The following is a 23635-nucleotide window of genomic DNA, read 5'->3' on the forward strand; positions in this document are numbered from 1 at the left end:
CAATTCCTTATTTTCAACAAGATTAATTAACCTCTGAACCATGACATAATACTCATGTTTGACCTTATTCAAACTTGTAGCAACACAGTTCAAATTTCTTATTTTCAACAAGATTAACCTCTGAACCATGACATAATACCCATGTTGTTTGACCTTATTCAAACTTGTAGCAACACAGTTCAAATTCCTTATTTTCAACAAGATTAACCTCTGAACCATGACATAATACCCATGATGTTTGACCTTATTTGAACTTGCAGCAACACAGTCCAATTCCTTATTTTCAACAAGATTAATTAACCTCTGAACCATGACATAATACTCATGATTGACCTTATTCAAACTTGTAGCAACATCATTTAAACTCTTTTTTCAACAAGATTAACCTCTGAACCATGACTTAACTCATGTTTGACCCCATGAAATTAAATATCGTTTCCTTTCTTGTATGGCACAGAGTTGGCTATAGAGGCAAACCTAAACATGTTTTTCTTGACTATCTCCACCTGGTACTAATTCAAAAGTTAAGTACTATACCTTACTAAATCTACACATACATTACATGGAATATAAGTAAAACAAAAAATTTTCCCATCAACCACTAAAATGTATCACCAACCTTCAAAAGGTAGCAAGTTCCTACGAATATTTCTAAGCTAATTCCTATCAAGAAACTCTCCCTCTCTCTCATTGATACAGAAGAAATGCGGTACCAACAATTTCAAAATAATGTAGTAACAATCAAAGTTAAATTGGTCTCTTTACAAGATCTCTTTAATTAATTAAACATTTAATGTTTTTCTTTTAAATAAATCGTAATTAATGTTACCACAATCATTATAAGTAATGTACAATGAAACACATTCAGAATTCTGCAATTAGATAGTATTTTATACTCATAGATGTATTGATATAAAATTACACTTTTCTGCAACTTTGGGACACCTTTTACATTTGTAATAAATCTTCACCTAGCAGGTATTTACACCCCAACCAGGGTGTATGCATTTTTAATAACTTTAAAAGTAGCCAAAATTGCATAATGCATAAATTACATTTGATTTAAAGAGATTAGAGACCAAAATTCATTTATCTTGTCTTATTTTTCCATACATTTTTTCATCCATAATATTTACTACATAATAATCTACTCCCCAAACATAAAAAAAAATCTATGCTGACATTGTATATATGCATGTTCCTTTAATAAGTATAAGATGACAATTGGACAACACAAAAACTTAAAACATGCATCAAGTACTTCAAATCGCTTTAAGGATTGAAGACACTGTTCTAAGATCCCAATAATTGGAGATAGCCAGAAAGGTTTGGTGACATGAGTTTAAAGGTCAAGGTTCAGAGGTTAGTGGGCCTGCACAGTGCCCTTCTTGATGTTTAAGTCTTTAACGTTGAAGGAAACTTTCTCTTTGTGCTGTACAGGTTTTGAAGCCATGCAGAATCTGTAACAGAAAACATATTCTGGTTAATTTAATCTATAAATTTAATTTACACTAGTCTACACAAATCTTTTGAAATCGTTTTAAATCACGAGAAACTAGTCTCTTAGTGTAAACCAACAAACTGCACAAAACTAGCCTTCTGTGCACCATCTCAACAAACTAACTTGCTGAGGTTTGTAATAACTAAACAGTCTGAGTGATTCTGATTCTCCAGTAACAAGTCTAGATAGGAATCACAAATTTCTCAAAATAGTGGAAAGCTAGCTCAGAGTGTGTAAACAAAAGTTTTATAGTAGCACTGGTTTTGCTCATGAGAAAATCCTGTTACTATGACAGAGTTGCAAGCAAACAGACAAGTTTACTAATCACTATATTGTGGCACTTTATAAATATCATCAGGCAAGTATTATTCAGATAAATACCACATTTACCGTTTAGTAGAACTTTTATGCTGAATAGAATGTAAAACCAAATCAAATAATAAGGTAAATAAGGTAAATGGCAAGGTATGGGATGAAAGTTATACTCAGAAAAGTAAACATTTTCATCAAATTGTACTAACTTTTTAAAAGCTTCTATTTCTCTCTCAGATTCATCCATTTCAGCAATTTCAATATCTTCTTTTGGCATGAAGATTTCATCTAAGTACAAGAAAATAACAAATTAATGAATCTATATTACAAATGCTTTACAATCAAAATGTTAGCTGAATATGAATAGTAGTTGTAGTTGTAATTATAATAAGATAATGCATTTAGTCTACTGCACTAGACAGACAAATCATATACCATATATCCTCTGGTATAATCACCCCACCCCAAATTAGGCCGACTTTGGTGGGTGGGACTATATTTGGGGAAAGCCTGGTGCATGACAAAAATTATTGGTAAGCATTTATTGTAAAAACTCATCTGAACTGGGTAGAGAGAGGCCTACATCCAGATCAAAATACTGGGACTGTACCCAGGGATATGCCTGTTGGTGAAATCAGACATAAAGTAGGGGGTGGGATTAGACCCGAAGTGAGATTATACGGTAATTCTTTAAGTATGTATAGTATGTATGTATTAATGTCTTGTCTCTTTCCTTACCAATAGATGTATTTGGGTCTTGCCTCTTCTTTTTCTTCTTCTTATCTTTGGTTGGTGTTGGTACTTGATCAGATTCTTTAAGTACCTCCCTATTCTTCTTGTTCCTCTCACCATTTAGAAGCTCTCCATTCTGTGATGGTGACACGGTTTTCTTCACTCCATTCTTTTCCAGGACCTGTCGATGCTGCGTTACTCCATTAAGTTTGGTGAAATCCATCTCTGCCTTCTTAACTTTGGTCTTACTATTGTTTACAGGCTGAGAGATGTCAGATTCCCTTGCTTGTGATTTTTTAGTAGATGTCATACCATTTTTGTCGTGATTTGAACGAGATGGTGATTCGTAGCCTACTGCATGTACTTTGTCCTTCTTCTGGTGTTTCACTAATGATACTTCGTCTTTTTTGTGCAGATTTGATAACTCAGAATGAGCCCTTTGTGTCTTTGCATGTGACTCCTGTTGCTGCTGTTGTTCTAACTGTTTCCGACTTCTCTTTTTACTCTGTTGTTCTTCCTTTCTGAGCCGCTCCTTTTCAGCCCTTTCTAGTTGAGCTTTTTTCTCCTGCTCTTGTCTAAGTTTCTCCATCACCTCATGCTGATGTCTTATCCGTTCTTCCTCTTCAATTTTTGCTTTTTCTTCCGCCTGTATAACGTAAAAAAATCAAATGATATATATACAAAATACAAAGATTGCAATTCCACTCAGAGCATTGTACCAAACCTTCTAATCAAATCAACAACAAATTAGCTTCTTCTAAGCACTGTACATCGGTACAAACTCTGGCATGATAAAGAAAAATGTAACTTCTTTTCTCTTACCTTGCGTTGTTTCTGGCGCTGTCGTTTTGCAGCCTTGGTACTTTGTTTTTCTTTCTGCTTTTGATTCTCCTTGTTGCCCTTGTCTCCCTTGATAAACTTCACAAGCTCATCAACATCATATATGTTTGAAAACTTCTCTCCACTGTGTTTTCCTCCTGATTCATCATACGATTTCATGTTCTCTTTCGGCTATGAGAAAATATGTAAATAATAATAATTCAGCGCATATAAGCAAGCTCTCAATGCGCTGTACATAGATTTAAAAAAAACGAAAAATAATAATTTAAATTAATTAAACACTTGTTTAAAAAGGAAAGACTTCAACCAGGTATTGAAAGAGTTAGAGTAGTACACTGTCCGATTGAAATTGGTAGAGAATTCCACAGAGTTGGAGCTGCCACAGCAAAAGCTCTTCCACCATAATATAATAATAAGCTTTATTTATTCACGGACACTTAACTCAACTGAAAGTTGTTTTTCAGTAAGACCGTGCTCAAAAGAAAACAACAAAAACAAATATAATAATATTAATCTAAATTTGTATTTCTTCTCATGCATACATAATTAATTTGCCTTACAGATAATCATTTAGATTTACAACTGAACTAAAAGACATTCACAGTCTAACTTAACATACCTTTCTCTCCTTTAATCGAAGCCTCAAACGTTCTCTCATTTCAGGGTAGTTTCTACTCATAGGTGCTGCCTGAGGCTTAAAAACAAATACATGACAACATTAATAATCATATCTACAATCATACAACATTAATGATCATATCTACATACAAATGCTTTTTAATGTGTTTGGTGGATTTGTTGTTATTTTACTTGTATTTATAAAAATATTAAGCAATAAACTATATATGAACTTCTGTTGTTTGAGCGGATACTGGTTAAAAGTTAATTTCATAGTTTTAAATCATCAATACTTACCGCACCATGTCCAAAGAACTCGCAATAGCAACAATCGCAATGCTTCGACTCTCGTTCCCGATTTGAGTTTACCGTTGAACTACTTTTCTCTGAGCAGCTGTCGTCTGTATCCTCAGGTTCAAAGGATAAGTGTGTTTCACATTCAGGATCACTAAAACAAAATTTCACTTAGTCAAGTTTATTCTAGTCTAAGAGTGAATGGTGAATACACTAGCACTGTTGCAGAGCCAGTGACTGTATTCACTAATCACAATTAATTCTATTTCACTTAAGGAAATAAATATTTAAGGATTTCCCTTAAGTGGTTTCACTTTTAGATAAGAGAATTTTTTAATTTTAAGGGCAAGTTGTAATGATAAATACAGCCACAGAATTTGAAAGTACTTACTATGAAAATATATTGATGAACATGTTAACTTAATATAAGGTATGTATCTACTACACATTTAGTACAACAATTAATACTATTAGAAAAAATGGCAAAAAGTGCAACGTGAGCTGGCAAGTGCTACATATATATATAAATATATCAAACTGCATTAACCACTTGTTATTATTCCATCGGAAGCATGGCACCATTTTTTTAATTTAAGAGGAGAGAGGGCATTTCTCTACCTTTGATTCATCTATCACATCATTTACCTGCATATGCTAGTTGATGTTGGTGTACTGGCTGATGTTTGAAGAGCGTTGGCACAAATACCAGTTGGTGGATCGTTATGATGAAAACAATCCGATACATTAAAACCTTCAAAACAATCTACAAAGATAAGAAGGAAATAAGAATCAAAACATCAATCAAAAATATACAAATATTAAAAGGAAATATAGGACCGAGATTTAGCAAACTTTGAAAAAAAGAACAGGTTTTGATTATGTTGAAATATATATTAGAAATCCAAATGCAATAATTAATAATCAGTAGCTGGTTCTCAATGGAGATATAAATATAAGCAAAAGGCTTAATCAAAACGATGAGTAAAACAGCGGGAAAGAAGTTCCAAGCTTTCCTTTAGGAAAACGCTATTCCCTCATCAGGGCTAATGAGGGTACTAGGAGAGGAATTGAGAATACAAGCTATATACTTCAGGCAAGCACTGCCTAGATTACTTTTAACAGCTTATAGGTGTATTGTTTTAATTAGGTACAAAAACAAAGAAAGATTGTGTGTTGTGTTACTTACCCCTTGTACTTCTATGATCGACCTTGCTTCCTTCCTTCGCCTTCTTAGTCATCGCGAGTCGTAGCATGTCAGCTGTGAGTTTGGACGGTAACTGATTTGCTGAGCTGCATTGGTGTTGCTGAGATGATATTGATGAACTCTGTTGATGCTGATGCTGATGTTGATGTGTGGATACCTTTCCAGCTGGCATGTGTTTAGCACAAAATTCTGTCGTAGGAACAGGTAAGGAAGAACCGTTGTGTTTAGGGATGTTGTGGTTGTGACCGTCCCCTTGGGTCTCGCGATTTGTTATGTCATGGTGCGTTCTACCGTTACTAAGACATGTCTCGGAGAAAGTGTGACCGCTATGATGTTTCTTATCTACTACCGTGGTCGTCGTGGCCGTAGTTGAATGCATGTGAAGTGACGAATGCATATCGTAAGGCGATGCTGTTAGATCGTTTGATGCAACACCCCTGGAATTCAAAGCTGCCTTGACGCTTTGGAGAAGATCTGGATCGCTGTCGCTACTAGCACACCTTGAGCTGAGCGTCTTCTTTGCACTCTCGTACGCGTTATTCCAGTCGCCCCGAAACAGTTGTCGCCGTTGCTCCTGCTGTTCTATGTCGTAGTGGAATGCTTGCGATGTGGATGTTGGCGGCGTTCTCACAGGATGTTTGTGCGAACTTAAGTTGTAGAGATGTGGATGTATGATAGGATGTTTGGCGGTGACACCATGCCGACTTAGGTCCATCGGTTGGTTCATCAAATTCTGATAGACGAGGTAGGGCGCAGTTGACTTGAAGCCCTCAACAGCTTTTGCTGTAACTGCTTGTGATAGTAGAGCCTTACTTGCTGCTGCCGCTGACGTAGTACATGCATGACACTCACACTGTTTAGTTTGGACATTATCCTCCTGTAAGTAATTGGTAATTACGTATCAGAATACAAGTGAATTTTCAAAATATTTTTTGTGAAATCAAAGTGATGAACAACTCTCTTCACCATATGTAGGTAGCCTTGACCATAAGCAACAAGCAATACTTGTTAACTAGTTATAAATTACCGTAAGTTGATGTGACACGCTGAGTGTTTGCGCATACGATGATGTATGTATGGTGATAAAATAGAAGCACTGACGACAACCATATAATATATTTCGTCTGGCTCTGTCTACACTATCAAAGTGTATGCAACAAAAAAGTGTGTCTAAATAAGGTAGTGATATGCCCAAATATGGTAGAGATATGCCCAAATATGGTAGTGGTATGACATCATCATGTCCATATATGGGCACATCACATTTTTTTGTTTGATAGTGTAGACAGAGCTTTAGAAACACAGAAAATCGTTTTTCTTACACTAACCGAATCAACAGGTGATCCTGAACTGTTATTCATTGACCCTATTCCTTGAAGTTGATTGGCTGCGGCCTGTAATGCATGTTGTGATAGCAGATAGGCTTTGTCTTCTGTGTCTTGAGTCGGTGATGGTGATGATTCAGAATCTAAATCATCTGAATCATCCGAATCATCAGAATTTTGTGAACTGTAACTACAAAGGACAAAATATTAAATTATATTTTTATGTGTAACAGAGAAAAATACTAATAATTTGTAAATGTTGTTACTTTTTCTGGAGAATAATTAGTAGGTTGCCATCATCTACATATCTCTTTTATATAAATAATAAATTACATTATTCAAATTATGATTTGATAAAAAGGCCAAATAAAAAAGCTCCCACTTGTCTGAAATTGAATCAAATTAATATATATATAGATAATAAATAATATAAAATATTAGAAAACAACCATCCCCTTCGGGACCAAACAAAGAGTTTAAATAGTGATGTCCCTTTAGTGTCACAACATTGGGCCTCACTTGTTTTACAGGAAAAGAAGAAGAATAGGAGTGTCCAATGAATAGGAGTGTCCCCTGAATAGGAGTGTCCACTTAATGGCGGTGTCCCAAATGACGGGTTCTACAAAACATCACAAGTTTTACCCTCATTCAAGTTTGCTACCTATTACGTACATACCTTGATGGAACCAGGTCATTTCTGGAGAATATAGGTATGTCCTCACTATCCACCTGAGATGAGCATTCTGATGAACTTGTTGATGACAGGTCAGGAGGATTGATACCCTGAAGATAATTGTCTAAGACTGACAGCTGCATGGGGCTACCCTCTGCCAGCTGCTTTAGGCCTATCTCCTCGTACAACTCAGGTGTTAGTAGGCTCGTTGTAAGCCTGGATATACTGCACTCATCACAAAGACACCTGCAGGTAAGAATATAACATTCAATATGTCAAATGAATAGGCCTGCAAGCAATTGTATTAAATATAGATTTAACTATGCTAACTGTGCATGAACATGTTAATGTAAGACAATCTGCCCAGCATGTGTTATCACCTAGCAGGCACTCAAGTATATTTGAAAACTTCTAAGAATATTGTAGCTTCATTCTTGAACAAAGATATTCTGAAATTGTTACTGGATTTCAGCGAAATAAAATAAATAAATAATTCAAACCATACTTACAGACAAGTGCAAAATATAACAAGCTAAATTACAGTGTTAGTAAATAACAAACCTTACACTATATAACTTCAGAACCTGAATAGGCTACTTAGTTCTACTTAGTTAGGTCATTAACACATGCTTTTGTTTGTGTATTGGCTTTGACCAGCCTAACATTAGCAAAGCCAATCCTTTCAGACCTTTCATTCTTGGTCAGTCCATTTTGGGAAGAATTAGGACAACATTATGGGTGTTTAGAAAACTAAAACCTCAGAAATCGTAAGATCTAAAAAAAAAAAACTAGTTTTCCATCCTAACTTTTGGGCAACCAAAACACAACAACCGCTAGCCTTTTACCTTTTTTTCTTGCCACTATGTTTTTTGTCGTGCATGGTCGACTCGGACCCATTAAGTAACCTCAACACATCCACTTGCTGACTGTGACTCATTTCTTCGCAAGGCTTCCTTTTATACCCATCCAAATCTTCATGCATTGCTTGCCGACAATGAACCTTTTCAAAACGATTATATAATAATAATTATTATTATTATTGTAATATAATAAACACCTTATTTTTTAGAATATCTTATAAAAATTAGATTATGAAGATTTGCTATAACTCTTCTTTATTTGGATTCACATGTACATCATTTAACATCAAATTCACAGACAACAACCAATGGGACTGAATATCTCTAAATTACATGTATTTTAAAATTTATAAAATATTGAATTATTTGTTCATTCAATGAATGTTATTAATAGTTACCTGATGAGCTTGTTTCTCAGTAAATGTTTGTATCAGTTGTTCACAGTCCCTCCACACTGCTCCCACCACTGACATTTCATCATCAAACTTCAAGAATCTAAATTTAAATTCAACATTTACTTAATAAATTGGTGACAATACTATATTTTAAATATTTTAAGTAACAACTTACATGTCTATTGTTCAATTCTCACCATCCAACTAAAGCTTTGTCTACATTATCAAACCAGTTTGATAAAGAAAGTGTGATGTACCCAAATATGGTAGTGATATTCCCAAATATGGTAGTGGTATGACATCATCATGTCCATATATGGGCACATCACATAAAGTTTGATAGTGTAGACAGAGCTTTATAAACATTCATTTGTATACTATTTCATTGTCCTATTTGTCCACTCACTTGTGTAAGACGGTTGAATATGATTCCCCAGGATATGTTTCTTTGTGTGTGGCACCATTTCGTAGTTGTTTGGTCAGCATGTCTAAGTTTGAATGTAGCGTCTGATCTGTGTAGATTGTACTATGGAATAAATGCTTGTTGTGAAGCATCCATGTTAGGTTGAAAAGCTGTAGATGCTCCTTTTCCTACAAAAACAAAATCGAAAAAAAAAATAAATAAAATATAATGATAGAATTTATGAAACATTTACTTTACTAAATTTAATTAATGTAATTGGTTGTAATTAACCAAATAACAACAATGTTGTCAACATAATGTACACAATAATGGCAAAATGTGTATATTATTAAACATTATCTTCATAGCTCCTCCGCCCACTTTGGATGAAATATTAGTCAAATTCAAGCGAGATCAGTGATATGACAAGCTGCAAAAATCCACAGTTAGATGATAAGAAATTATGCATACAGGTAGCTAGAGACAATTTGAAGTTTTCCTAAAGGTTATCTAGAGGCTTTTCAGGGTTTTAGTAAGGCCCAAGTGGAGGTTTTAAAATAAATGTTTGGATGGAACCACCTACAGGCAACCATGAAAATAAATTAATTAATGACAAGATAAAGCATCAGTTAGTGAATATAAAAATGATTACAGTCAGCCCTGGAAGATAATTTTAAGAGCAGATGACTGAGTGGCCGAGCGGTTAAGACAGTGGAACCGTAATTACGTAGCCATAACACCGGCAAGGGTTCAAGGCTCACTTGCTCCATGGTTCTGGTGGTAGGATAGGACTATAAACCGTAGGTCCAATGTACACATCTAGCTCATGTGGACATTAAAGAACCTAGTACATCTTTCTAGATGAAGGGAGTGGTGAATTTTTTCTAAAACTGCGAAGGAACCTAAACTAAATAATTGGTCTAGGAAGAAGAGCTGCACGTCTTCTTGACAATACTCACTAGTTCCTCAAGGAATGATGATAGTGTTTTGGCAGCCGAGCACAAAGCTCCATACTCCTCCAACAGCATACTGACAAACTGTTTAGCTAACGCTGGCGTTTTATAACCTCCGCTTAGTTGCTTCAGCAGCCTTTGATGCATCTCCCTTACGAAGTCTTCCACCTCTCTCTCCAGCCTTAGATAAAGATTGTGAGGATCAATGGCACAGAACCTATGGACTGCTTCCTTCATCCGTGGCATGCTCAACTTGGAAGAATTATCATCTTCTGAAAAATAGAAAAATAAAAAGATACAAGCTATACAATCGATTTTAACATTGAATTAAATTGACAGCTTTTAAATGTCAGTATCTATCAATACCTAATCAACATATCACTACCATATTTGGACATATCACTATCATATTTGGACATATCACTACCATATTTGGACATATCATTACCATATTTGGGCATATCATTACCATATTTGGGCACATCACACCTTTTTTTGTGAAACTAGTTTGATACAGATAGTGTAGACAGAGCTTTAGACTAATATCGTTGCTGCAGACGGTCAAAGCACTTAAAATGTCAAAGATGTTTCTCAGTTTTTCTTAGAACCAATTAAGTAGTATTAACAGAAGTAATTCTTTCTTTCAAACAATACAATATAACAATTTACATTAATTTTTGATAATCATTTTCTTACAACTTGTTGTTAACCATCATAAAAATAATTCTATTCATTTCATTTACCAATAAAGAATATTGACTACATATGGTGAATAGTTGTAAATGGTGAATAAATTTTAAGACTCTAATATGTATATCAAACTAAAAGGCAATAACAGCATGAAAACTTATAATAATAACACCTACTCTAAATATAACACTACACTTAAAACATACCATGTTCATATTAAATTGCCAATGCAACCTTGGACTTTCCTGATTAAATAAATCGTAAAATACATTATTCATGTGTGTCTAATAATGTAATAATAAAACACACTTTATATAAAGTAATTATCCAATATCATGTTATGCTTAAACGATTGAAATTAAATTACTTAAGTGTATGTGAATTTTAATCTTGTTAAATAAGACATTTAAATGCAGTGAATGCGTATTCCCTTAGGATCTGTGGCTGCCATACCAGGATATGCTGTACTTCCCGTGTACCACTGGGTTAATCAGTACTACTAAATACTACTAAGGTATAGATTTTTAATATCCAAAATATTATATATATTATTACTAGTTCTCAAATTATTTATTCTATAGCTATAAAACAGCTAGTAAACATAAATCGATGCAATGTTTAATATACTGTACAGTGTGCAGTAAAGAATGTTTGCTTGAAATTTATTTTACCACACATTACAGTAAAGAGATGGCCTAAAAATGGGGGTACAGTAAAGAGATGGCCTAAAAATGGGGGGGAGGGAAGAAGTTTGACAATGGGGGGGTATCATGATACAAACTATGCTGCAACTTACGTATTAACTGAACCACAATCAAACAAGCAAACATTGGGATGGGGAAGAAATTTGGATTACTAGAACATTGAAATCAACGTCTAAGCAATATTAAGGTTTATTGTCCTTTTAAATATGTTGTTTACTCAACGTTGTAAGACTTACAAACCATAAAGATGTAATTTCAGAAGACTATTAAAAGCCATAAATAATTATAGCGCTCTTTAAAGTAAAACCATGTTAAATGCCAACACAAACAGTTGATTTGATGCAATCTCAGTATGAGTATCTCATGTGCAGTGAACATTTGTTTTTAGTTGCATGCAGATGTGTACCATACAAATACTGTAGCCTAACTCAAAACTTTAGGGTGGGGCTAAATACTTATACATGCTTTTCGACGATTATTTTAGTGAAAGCTGGGTCAATTGGTAGCCACCAATGCACTGAACTTGGGTGGAAAAAATTTAGGCTAGGCAATCATTTCCTTCTACGTTGATGTGGACATTGACAAGCATGTCCAGACATTGGAATACAAAGTTTAAAAAGAAAACTTCACATAAATTAAGAGAAATAAAAAAATGTTTAAAGAAAAGGACCATGATATAGAATATCTAGAATAAATGTTGATAATTACCAATAGATTTAATAATACCCTACTACCCTAAAAATACTCTCATAAGTATGTTTTGTACAGAAGCTAGAAAATTTTAAAAAATATCTTAAAAATGTTCTTGCAGAGATTAGGAAAGCTAGAATATTTCAACTTTAAACATTTCTCAACATTAGTAGCTAAAATAAATCAGTAACTGCATTTAAATTAATAATTAATTTTTTCCAGTCATACATTAACACTTTCAACATCTACACATTTTACTTCAGTAATCAATGACATTAATTAACCAATAAATCAACCAATTAGTAAAAAATGTAACCTACATCAATCAATTGATTTGACTCTTAGATTTTATAATAATATTAATAAGTCAATAAAACTACAAATGTAGCATGCATAACACAGCAACAAAGGGGATATTCAACCAACTGTCAAAATATTGTAATAATTGTTAATTATTTAAATAAATCTACTATGAATTGATTGACAAACCATGCATTACTTCAGTGCTATTATTTGTTTTATTAATATTATATAAATTAATAATTGTCATCAAATTATAAATAAGCTGCTGTACATTTCAAGAAGCATTGCTGTGATAGGCATTGATTATTATAGAAATTTGGAAAAACAAAATTATTGACTAATAAATTTGAGGGTACTGTAGATGCATTATTTTGAATTTTGATAATTGATTTTTCATTTCATTTTCATAAATAAATATCATCTTTGTCTATACAGTAGGTATGTCTTCCACAAGCATTTTGATTTTTTTTAAATGCCTTCTTCTGTTAACTGTCTTTTTTTAAATAAATAAATGTCACATTGAATTGAATGATATTAAATTAATAAATAACAATATTTAACATTTTTTGCAGACTTTAAGATGTCAGAAATCACCTAATTAAATTATCAAAATAATTTTTTTTTAAATATTATTTTAGATCAATCTCTCATGCATAATTTTTATGCCTTATTATTTAAATAGTTTACTATTTAGTATTATTATTTAACTAAATCAACATGTAATTATAAATTAATTTTGCATGCATCACTCTTATACCTTCATTAATACTGGTCAGTGATGTCAAGTAGGAAAAACTGAAGAAAGGTACCTTCATTAAGCCACCTATTGGAAGTAAAAAGAATAGCTGCTAGCTTTACTGTGTTGTATTGTTAGGTAGAGTAATTAAAACTGATTATATTTTTGTTTTAATGAAGGCTGCATAAAGAATGGCTGAGGGTAGAGAGAGATCCCAGCCTACTGTATATCATGCATTAAATACTTGTAATTGTATACAATATGATGGTATTGTTTTTTTTGTGTGCTGTAGATAGTGAAACTACCTAAATACAACAATAACAATCAATTGTTTTTAATAAAGTAGCTTTTTACCAATATTCTACAAACAACAGCACACACCTAACATAGCAATCAGTCCCAAACACCTCTTATCTTGTACATGCAACTGTTGAGACAGGCACACACCTATCTAAAAATAACCTCTACTCAACACACTGTTCTGTGACTTGTGTATTGATCATCAGTGAAATAGAAAACAATAGCAACACTTTGAGATATATATAAATTTATCCTATTTAAACCAAACATATTCAATAAACATGATTGATTTGCTTATTTTATCAGGTGTGTGCAACTTTTACACAGAAACAAGATGGACTTTGTACAGTACTTATCTAAAACATAGTAATCTATTGCTAATTGTTTAAAAAAACAAATAAAACATGTTTTTTTGTAAAGGTAAAGCTCAAAAGGTAAAACTTATTGTTGACTGTATACGTTTGCTCAACACAGCAGATATACACAACTGTAGTAGCATAATTTTTGTCTGCGCTTCAAAATTTTTTGAACTAGACAAATATAAGCATTTAGCATAACAAAATTACAGGGGTTTCGTTAAAGATCAATGTGATGTAGACGAGTAGAAAAATATATACCATTTTGTATGCAAATTATCTCATAGCCTATAGTACAGTAGAGGAGACCCAAAAAGGAGCCGAGACCAGAACAAAAATAACAGCATAAAAATGCTTTTAAAAAAAACCCTGGAAGAGTAATGTTTAGAAAGCTGAGTACATACAAACTACAGTACTTTGGTGTAGTCAATGCAAATAGGTCACATCACGTATGCATGTCATGATCCTACTATAGTACAACATCTAAATAATTAGAGTTAGGGTATTGCAATTCAACAGCATAAAATAGGTTTTATTACCTTTTGATTTAAAAAAATGTTTACTAAGCAAACTCACAAGTTATTTAACTAGCCATCAACCTAAAGATACCACAAATTGTTTGGCAATAAATAAGACCGTTTTTTTCCCTTTAAGCTCTGTCTACACTATCAAACTAGTTTGACAAAAACAGTGTGATGTGCCCAAATATGGTAATGATATTTCCAAATGTGGTAGTGATATGACATCATCATGTCCATATATAGGCACATCACAATTTTTTGTCACATAACGTTTGATAGTGAAGACAGAGCGTTAGGCATCACTTTCTTCATTTTTAATGGATAATTATTCATTCCTTCTTCTGTTAAATATTTCTAATAATTACTTAAATAAGTGAATAAAATGCATGGTTCAATTTGTAGCTATTCAGAGAGTACAATATCTAGTAAAAACAGCTAAAAAAAAAGCTTGTTTAGTATTAACAACATCACAACAAGCCCTGTCATGCGTCTTAAAGCAATGAAGTCCAAAGTATTGTGTGGAAATTCCAGACAGCAAAATGATGAAATTTAATAGTATATTTCTTGCATCAAACTAATCTCTATTAAACATGAAAAGCATTGTGACCATGTTTAGATTCGAACCCTTACCTGCCAATGCTGTTCCAGCTTCCCAGTAGATACATCGGACCACATGGCACAACTCTATCCAGTTCTCTTGAAGTTGCTGTACCTCACGCTCCTGATCAGCTGCTATTTCACGACGTTCCTGACACTGTTCACACGTACACATCGACACGTTTGAACGATCTCCATCATTGCCAGGCATAGACGATACAAGTGATGTGTCAAAGTCTTGCAGAGAACTGATGAGTGGTATGTGGGACTGCAAAAGGAAGTCTTGGGCCTAGAGAACAAATAATTATTTTTGGATATTAATTTTAATAATAGCAGTTTAAAGTATTACCAGATTTACAGAATAATAACAACCCCCTGAATATTAACTAAAAGTGTTTTGTCACTTCTCAGCAGTATCACAATATGTATGTTAAAAGTGTCATTTCAATCCATTGCATGGTTTAAAAGCCTTTCAAAGAGAACAGTGCATTCTACTGTAGATTCATTTAATCTATTTCTGTCATTAGGAATTTTTGTTTTGCGACCACTTAGGACATAAACTAGTTACGCCATATTAATTCATTGTGCGCATACAGGAACATTGGGATTCTGTTTCTTCAGTCGATTCCTCAATAAAGTCAAAAGGTCCTCAAAAATCAAAAGCATCCTACTAAAAGTACAACACACAATAATTTATTATTATTATGATTATGATTATCTTGATTATCACTATCATGACATCATGATTGTTTATCATGATTACTTACAAGAAAAGATGATTCTACTGTTGATAATTTGGTATTCTTTTCTTCCTCTTCCACTGTTCTTCTACAGTCAGGACATACCCACAATGGTAACTATCAAAAACATGAAAAATGTGATTTTATAAACTAATACAGTAGTTAAAATAATACAAAATTAATAAAATTTATATGTCGAGAATACTCTGTAACTCGCAGTCTACTGGACTGAATTGTGGACAAGAAAGCAATTTTCATCTACCATAAGGGTCCATTTGTGTCATACAGCTGCCACGAAATTGGGCTCTTTCCCCGTCCAATATACTACATCCAAGGTAACCTTATCCTTGGGTTTAATGAGAAGCCAAAACTGATGTAACCACCCAATAACATAACAGACCAGGGAGGACACCCGAGCATCCAGAGGGGGTTACCAGTAGAAATACGAGTGATGGCGCGAATCACCGAGCCATGACGAATGACAGAAGGACATCAGGGAGTCATTTGCGTGACCAAGGCTACTGAAAATAGCCGAAACGTAAGCAAGATAGTACTTTACAATTGGTTTATCGAAAGTTAAATTTTTTTTATACAAAATTACTGTATATACTGTAAAACACTACATAAAATTACTTCAAATCACAATCACTTATATTTCAACATATTCCTGTAGTACAGCAGTGAGCAGTGCTCAACATTCCTGCAGTCAATATAAAACATTCAATATTCATTCAACCATTACCTTCAGCACATGCTGTACATAATATCAAGGTTAAAAGTTCTTTATCTGAATTTATCAATAAATTAATATTAGTAGCTTCTTGCTAGTACACTATGAGTAATGTTTCTCACATTCTACATTAATGCAACCTTTTTGTATCAATGCTTGCATTAGTATGAAATCTGTTTCTATTTTTTTCAACAGAGGTCAATTTAGTTTATATAGTCAAGCAGACTGTATTCTGTTATCTTTCATTTAAATTCAAATACATCAAGAACACTGCATATCAATCATCAATTTGATCATTTAATTTCGATTTTCAAATTTGTTCATTTGTCTTATTCTTACTCTAAAGAGATTTGTGTTTATTTACATATGATAAATATTTGAAAAAAAGAAATGTCTGCGTAATGGTAAAATTAGATTATTTACCAATCTATATATATTTTATTATTTTTTAAAATTTATTATGTTTATAATTCTTTATTATGATAACTGTAGTAGTGACTGTGTTGTTAATATTTTCACCGTTCACAATGGGGCAGATTCTTTATTCCCCTGTTCTTAGAACAGCAACTGTACAACAATAGTTGCTGGACTATTATTATTATGTACAAAATAAAAACGGAATATTCCACTATCTTGGAGGGTGTTCAATGTATTTTCTCCCTTCAAATGGAAAATGGCCAATGTATGTTTATCCAGAAAAGCTAGGCACGAAATAGAGTAATGGTGTGTTTCATTTCCTTTTTCTAACTTTTCTACTAAACCAAATATAAGTTTGACCTTAAGCTCATTAGTATTCATTCAAATATAACTCACCTGTGTAACATTTTGCAGCGCACATCCCTCTGATTTGCCATCTTCTTTAGAAGGAATCTTGTGTGCAGGGGGATCAGGTCTCTCACGGTGACACAGAAGGCAATGTTCTTGATCTACGTATGGATTGGGTGGTCTTGGAGCAAGAGGCTAAACAATAACAATGTGTACATTCAGCATTAATTATTATGAATTATATTCATTCTTCTATATATAAAAAAATATGTATTCTTTTTTTTATGTTTTGATTTATTTTTGGGATACTATAGTACTTACTGTAAGAAATAAAAGCAGCATACATTAATTACATTAACTTAATGAAAGAAAAATATATTTAGTATTGTATAAAATCAATAAACAAATATGATTAAACTGTGGACATATGAATATAAACAGTGTTAATCTAAAACACTAATTGATGTAATATTTTATATAATATTACCATGTTTATGGGTATTGCTAAACCCTGGAAAACCCGCATTATTGATTAATCAGAATGTCTAGTAGTGGTGTGATTCAGAACACAATAAAAGATATATTCTTTGAAATATACTATACTATAACAATGTATTATAAACAAAGGTGCTATTTTTCTCATATAATTCATTAATCGAATGAAATCAACTGTAAGAACAAAACAATACACCTAGCCTGCTGCATTGCATTATACTAGAGTGTTGCACCCACCCAGCAGGTGAAAATTGTGCAAGGTCACCAACAGGGAAGGTCACCATTTATGTAAATGAACCCAGTATGCAACGCAGTACTGTAGTTCAGTTCTTCCAGATTCATTTATATAGGGACTACTTTGCTTTTTTTGGAGTGTATCCTTTTATTTATTTGTTGAATGCATGTTATTACTGTACCAGCCAACTTTGTTATGATTTAAAATAAAATCTTTATATATGATTATGAATTTATAAAAAATACCCCCAAAAAAATCTTGATTTGCTAGGATACAAGTTGAATTATGCATTGTTGGTGTCTAAGGCAACCATTCCTAAATTCAGATATGCCTATTAGTTACATGATTTCGTATGGTATACATTATAAATAAATCTTTCTATTAAAAGCTTTACAAACTTTAACCTCCATAGAATTTATATTACTATTATATTTTATTATTATAATAAATATAAAAGGAATAGAATTTGCATTGTTATCAAATATTAACCGTTATATTTACATGGAAACTAATCAGCCATTTTGAAATTACAAAAATTCCCATGAACTAAAAATAAGTACGGGACAAACAGTACTATAGACTGGTGGACCATTATTTGGCGTAGTCGTTTGGGGAACTTTGAGTATTCAGCAAATCTTTTTATTTGAAAAATAAACATTAACACAAGTTTTAACGTTCAAGATAAACTGATTGACAAAATACTCAACTCAATACATATACTCAGTGAATTGGTAAATTCCTCAATCTAATATGCCAACTGGTAATAATATATTTATTAAACAATTGTTAAAATACAGTAAAAAAAGCTTTGTATTTGATTTCCTGTTATCTACTTTGGTGGTCAAGGCTTATAATAAATTCATAAACATTAGTCATAATCTAATATTAGAATACTTCAATTGTTATTATATCTAACAATATAGCCAAAGTACAACATTTTTAAAGTAGCAGAAAATTGTAAAATGGAGTTTAAAAAATATAAATCCTTCTAATCAACTTCCTCTTATTTCCAATTTCGTAATTAGGCCTAGTATATTTCAATTTATATTTTAGGAAAAATATAAACTCTATGCTTTAACACAAGTAAAAATATTTCTTTTTCACATCATTATTTTTTAATGATGATTTTAAAATTTTTTAAAAACATTTCATAATCAACCTGCTTATATAGCATATATTATAACAATATCTAATTAATATCGGAATAGAATTCATAAAATGTTAAAAGCACATACACTTTCATGAGTGACACTTCATCCCTGCAATAAACGATATACTAAATCCATTCATATCTGTATGCATTTAGAGAATTAGTACAACATTCCATAGGGATTAACCTAGAGTTGATTCTGAATAGATAATCTACAACAAGTTCAGGATCAGAAGGTCTATTCGACGGATTCCCCAATGTGAGAGAAATGTAAACAAAATTTTACTAATATTGTCATCAAAATTTAGTTATAGCAAATTTAAGATAGGGTGAACTACTGTACAATTTAAAATCCTTAATAATCTCATATTAATTCATAATGCATACAGTATGAGTATACATGAGGAAAATAAAACTTATTATGATTATGAACAACGGTATAATAGGGTACAGTATTACTATTTAATGTATAACTGCAAAGTTTTGCAAAGGGTTGACCTCGGCCCGTACAACACGCTAAAAATTAAAGGCGTGTTCAAATATAGGGTGTTTGTTTGTATTAACACAGGCTATGAGTTAAAAGACTATTTAACTTGTCTCCGCATCATTAAATAGTTCAATCTATCTTTCAACTCATGGAAATATTCTATCCATTCAACTCATAAACATTCATTATTTGTAGTACTGTACCATTAGTGTCAAGTACTGTATGATCCAAAGAAAACAAAACAAAAGGAAATGAGCAGGAAATTGGTAAACAGCTGCCTGGGCATACATCACACTTTGCTCAATGTCTATGATAATGATGCTGTTGCAAAGAGGTTGAACAATCTTCTCCCACTAAGTAGGCTATGTACCAAAGCACTAAGCAGATATGAAAATTAACAGACTTACAACGTATTGATATGCTGAAATATGCTAATATTTTACAATACAATAAATAACACAAACTATATGTTTAATTTTCCAAAACTCGAAACCTCGTGTATAGGCAATGTACTGTACACTTCGTGTGGTATAAAACCAACACACCAAAAATGGTATAGTACGTTGCAGGTATATATTATTTCCACTGAAAGAAAATGATCTACACTAGATCTTTTTTGGTATTTTGTTTGCAATCGTATGGACATAAAGTATCTCCTGCAATTAAGTTTTGAAAAATGTGTTTTTTCCAAAGATGTTTTAACACGCCTATTTTCATGAAGGGGAGGGGGAGGGAGTGTAACAACTGTAGCCAGTATTAATTTAAAGTTAAAATTTAAAGCAACACAATCATTATTCAATTTCAATGTCAGAAACTAAACCTAAACCATTTTGATACAAAAAAATTAAATGGGTTTTACTTTTTTGGAAAGAATAAAAAAGCTAAGCAAATTTGAATTTAATATATCACAGACCAGAATATTAAAAACAGGTTATTGAACGTTTCCCACTTTGGTTTTAAATGATGTCTTATTTTACATGTGCATAAGTTCTACACTGATTTAATTATGTGAAAATATTAAGAACAGTATTAATTAGTCAATGGGAATCTAGTTAACATTACAGTTCGCAGAACAACCCTCCCTGTGGCTTCTTCCTTCCGTGGGACATGGCCAAACCCTCCAGGCATTTCCATTAAAATTCTGATTACAAATAATCAAATAAATAAGGATAAAGTTTTATCACAGAGTGTACATTCCCGAAGCTTTCCCCAAAATGTCTGGTGCTATGGAAAGTTCAGTAGTTTTTTGTGAGAGTTGACTGTACTACCATACAGGCTCATGTATAAGCCCACCTGTATCTACACTATTTTATTGTCATGACATAAATAAATACCCAAAGACCAATATACTTGGGTTAGGCTATACTTCACTGATGTATGATGTATTACCGCATTGAAGAATGCATTGAAGTGTGACAATACAGTAATATCAAACAATATTTAGGATTTTTGGGATTAGTCACTAACAGTGTGCCTGTCAAGCGTGTAGTTCTATTAAAGTACTATCTTACTTGTGGAATACTGTTGATGTCAAGCTGTGATGATGCAGGAACATGGTTCTGTCCATCCATTATCTGAAAGATAGTTCAGTATAATAATTTAATTAAACATCATTTTAAAAATCAAAAGGAAGGACTTCCCTTACTTTTACAAGATTATATTATTCCTTAAATGTATAATATATAACAATTTACTAAATATACAACGTTTGATCTTGTTTTGATCATTATCAGAAATTACTTCTATATCCTTCCATACTGTACATTGTGTTTATCAATCTGAAACCAGCGGATTAATTTTTTTATATATTACGAGATAAAAAGTTAAAAATAATGGAAAATAATAGCCTATGTTTAATGTAACTTCTTTACATTTTTTATCAAAGCAATCTATCCCTTTTAAGGCTAAAAATATAAATTTTAAATCTGAAATTAGTTTACATAATAAATATAATTAATAATTGTATACATTTTTAAAAATTGGCATGTACTAACATTCATACACAAGTCAATGTACCATCAGAGAAAAATGCTAATCAAACCATCTATGTAGTTAACATAGTTTTGTATTTCATTTTTTGCTGTTCTATAATGTACAGTAGATTTGTAGCAATAAAGTAGTTTAGTGTTGCTATTTGCTATGCTACTGTACACTGGCGAAATTATTCCTTGAACATTCTAAACATTTTCTTCAAAACAAAAAGAAAATCTCTAAATTAACAATAGGAAATTGGGCACTTAACTGTCAGGAACGTATTTTTATTGTGCAAGCGTACAGTAGCATATTCCCACAGCAAAGGTATAGTACAAGTTTAATTATTAGTAAAGTATGAAAATTAAAAAACATATTCCACCCACACACAATCAGGTAGGGAAACTAAATGAATGTCAAACATTAATAACAACATGTTGTTTACATTACTGTAGACTTAAAACATTAATGATTGCCATGAATTAATAAAAGACAGCGGGTAAAAAACAGGTAGAAGGGGAAAATAAATGTCAAACAAGCATAACAAGTTGTTGTCAATCCATTATGGGCTTTATTTAAACTTTTAATCAAAGTTTATAAAAATGAATCGCCAGACATCAATAAAAAAAAATCTGGAAACTAAATGATAATAGAAACAGTGATTAAAATATTTTGTTTACAAAATAGATCAACCAACAAATTAGAGATCAGTTTTATAGCAAAATGATAGTAATAACAATAGAGATTGAAGTGTAGTAAGTTAATTAATTATTACAATATATTTTTTAAAAGATACTTTTTATTAAATTGTTTATTTTAAATTATTTTTTTCAAATGCCAAAATGAAATGTTAAGCTGATGCCTTTTACACAGTACAATTTTAAACAAAATTATGGTTAAAAAAATTGTTTTTATTGCATTTTTATTTGTTCTCAATGTAGAATTGCACAATTATTTTTTTCTTTTTTTTTTATTCTTCTTTCTAGCATGCATCATTGGTATAGGTAATTCTGATTGAAAATGCTCAGTGCACTATCGGACCTGAAGACAGTCCTACGACGTAGTGCCCATGACACAATCTGTATGGAATGGTGACACAATCTGTATGGAATGGTGACACAATCGGTACGGAAAGGTGACAGAATGAAGAAAGTCTCGTATCTGCTCTCATTTTTATTCAATAAGCTCAGCCTCATTACATATCGAGCGAACGTAATATTTAAAATAGTGAGCATAGACTAGCACCGTAGGTCATATTCACTGTAATAATATACAAGGCCTTTCTTCTTCCTGTGTTGTTGAAAGAGAAGTCTCGCACATGCATATCATGCACACAGTACACATACCATCATGATACATAGTAAATAAAAATTACAACAAAAAAAAACAAAACAGAAAGAAAATAGTTTAAACAATCGACAGCAGAGTCCTTCATAAAGGTTATTACTGTCCTTAACATTAACAGAACAACAGAGTTAGATTATTTAATTATAAATCGACCAGATATTGTCTGAATACTTATAATCGTACCTCAGAATGCAAGGGAGTTGTTGATGTCACTTCACTCCCCGCCGAAAGAGCAGGTTGGGTGGTGCGAGGAGCAGCAGTCGGTTTGCCTCCACCCCTTCGATTTCTCCTTCGTTTAGGCCGCTTGATTTCTGCTGAACTCATTTTAAATCTTTATTACAATAACCTTTAATAATTCAGAGTGTAATGATTGTCAATTTCTTGATAAATCTAATGTGATCCAAACTGTTAAAACCTTATTTTTATAGGTTTTTGCTTGCAGAAACACTCATCTTACATAAAGTAAGAATCCAATATGGCAGGGCACTATCCCATCATACATCAGCTTGTAAATCCAGACGTCGCAAAATTTATATATAAGAGGTTTATATTTAAAATAAGGTTGAGAGCAATATTTGTTGAAATTTATATAAAAACATTATAAATTTGTAAATACAGAAAGTTACTAAATTATATTTTATTATCTACACAAAGCACTTACGTACAATAAAAATGCTAGGATTTTCAATACCGATAGTAAAAAGGCTA

The 23635-nt window shown here is 32.3% G+C and overlaps 1 protein-coding gene across 4 annotated transcripts; it reads right to left on the reverse strand.

The window, feature by feature from the left end:
• Nucleotides 1-747: 747 nt before the first annotated feature.
• LOC144837436 (protein FAM193A-like) lies at nt 748-23403 on the reverse strand. Of its 4 annotated transcripts, none has more exons than XM_078692539.1 (20): nt 23111-23403; nt 21121-21183; nt 17291-17437; nt 15775-15864; nt 15041-15296; nt 13255-13320; nt 10117-10382; nt 9161-9345; nt 8758-8854; nt 8345-8499; nt 7503-7745; nt 6824-7016; nt 5484-6378; nt 4943-5060; nt 4301-4451; nt 4005-4073; nt 3368-3556; nt 2552-3191; nt 2023-2101; nt 748-1460 (listed from the first exon to the last, which is right to left on the reverse strand). In XM_078692539.1, exons 1-20 carry the CDS (start codon nt 23249-23251, stop codon nt 1364-1366), a joined length of 4140 nt encoding a protein of 1379 aa, XP_078548665.1. In that variant the 5' UTR covers nt 23252-23403; the 3' UTR covers nt 748-1363. The 4 variants fall into 4 exon arrangements, with proteins under 4 accessions (XP_078548665.1, XP_078548664.1, XP_078548663.1 ...); XM_078692538.1 differs by having other exon boundaries at nt 4005-4079; nt 6830-7016; nt 23111-23402; XM_078692537.1 differs by having other exon boundaries at nt 4005-4079; nt 23111-23402.
• Between the last annotated feature and the right edge of the window lie 232 nt (nt 23404-23635).

Source organism: Antedon bifida, chromosome 3 (assembly GCF_963402885.1).
Source record: "Antedon bifida chromosome 3, ecAntBifi1.1, whole genome shotgun sequence".
Classification (NCBI taxonomy): domain Eukaryota; kingdom Metazoa; phylum Echinodermata; class Crinoidea; order Comatulida; family Antedonidae; genus Antedon; species Antedon bifida.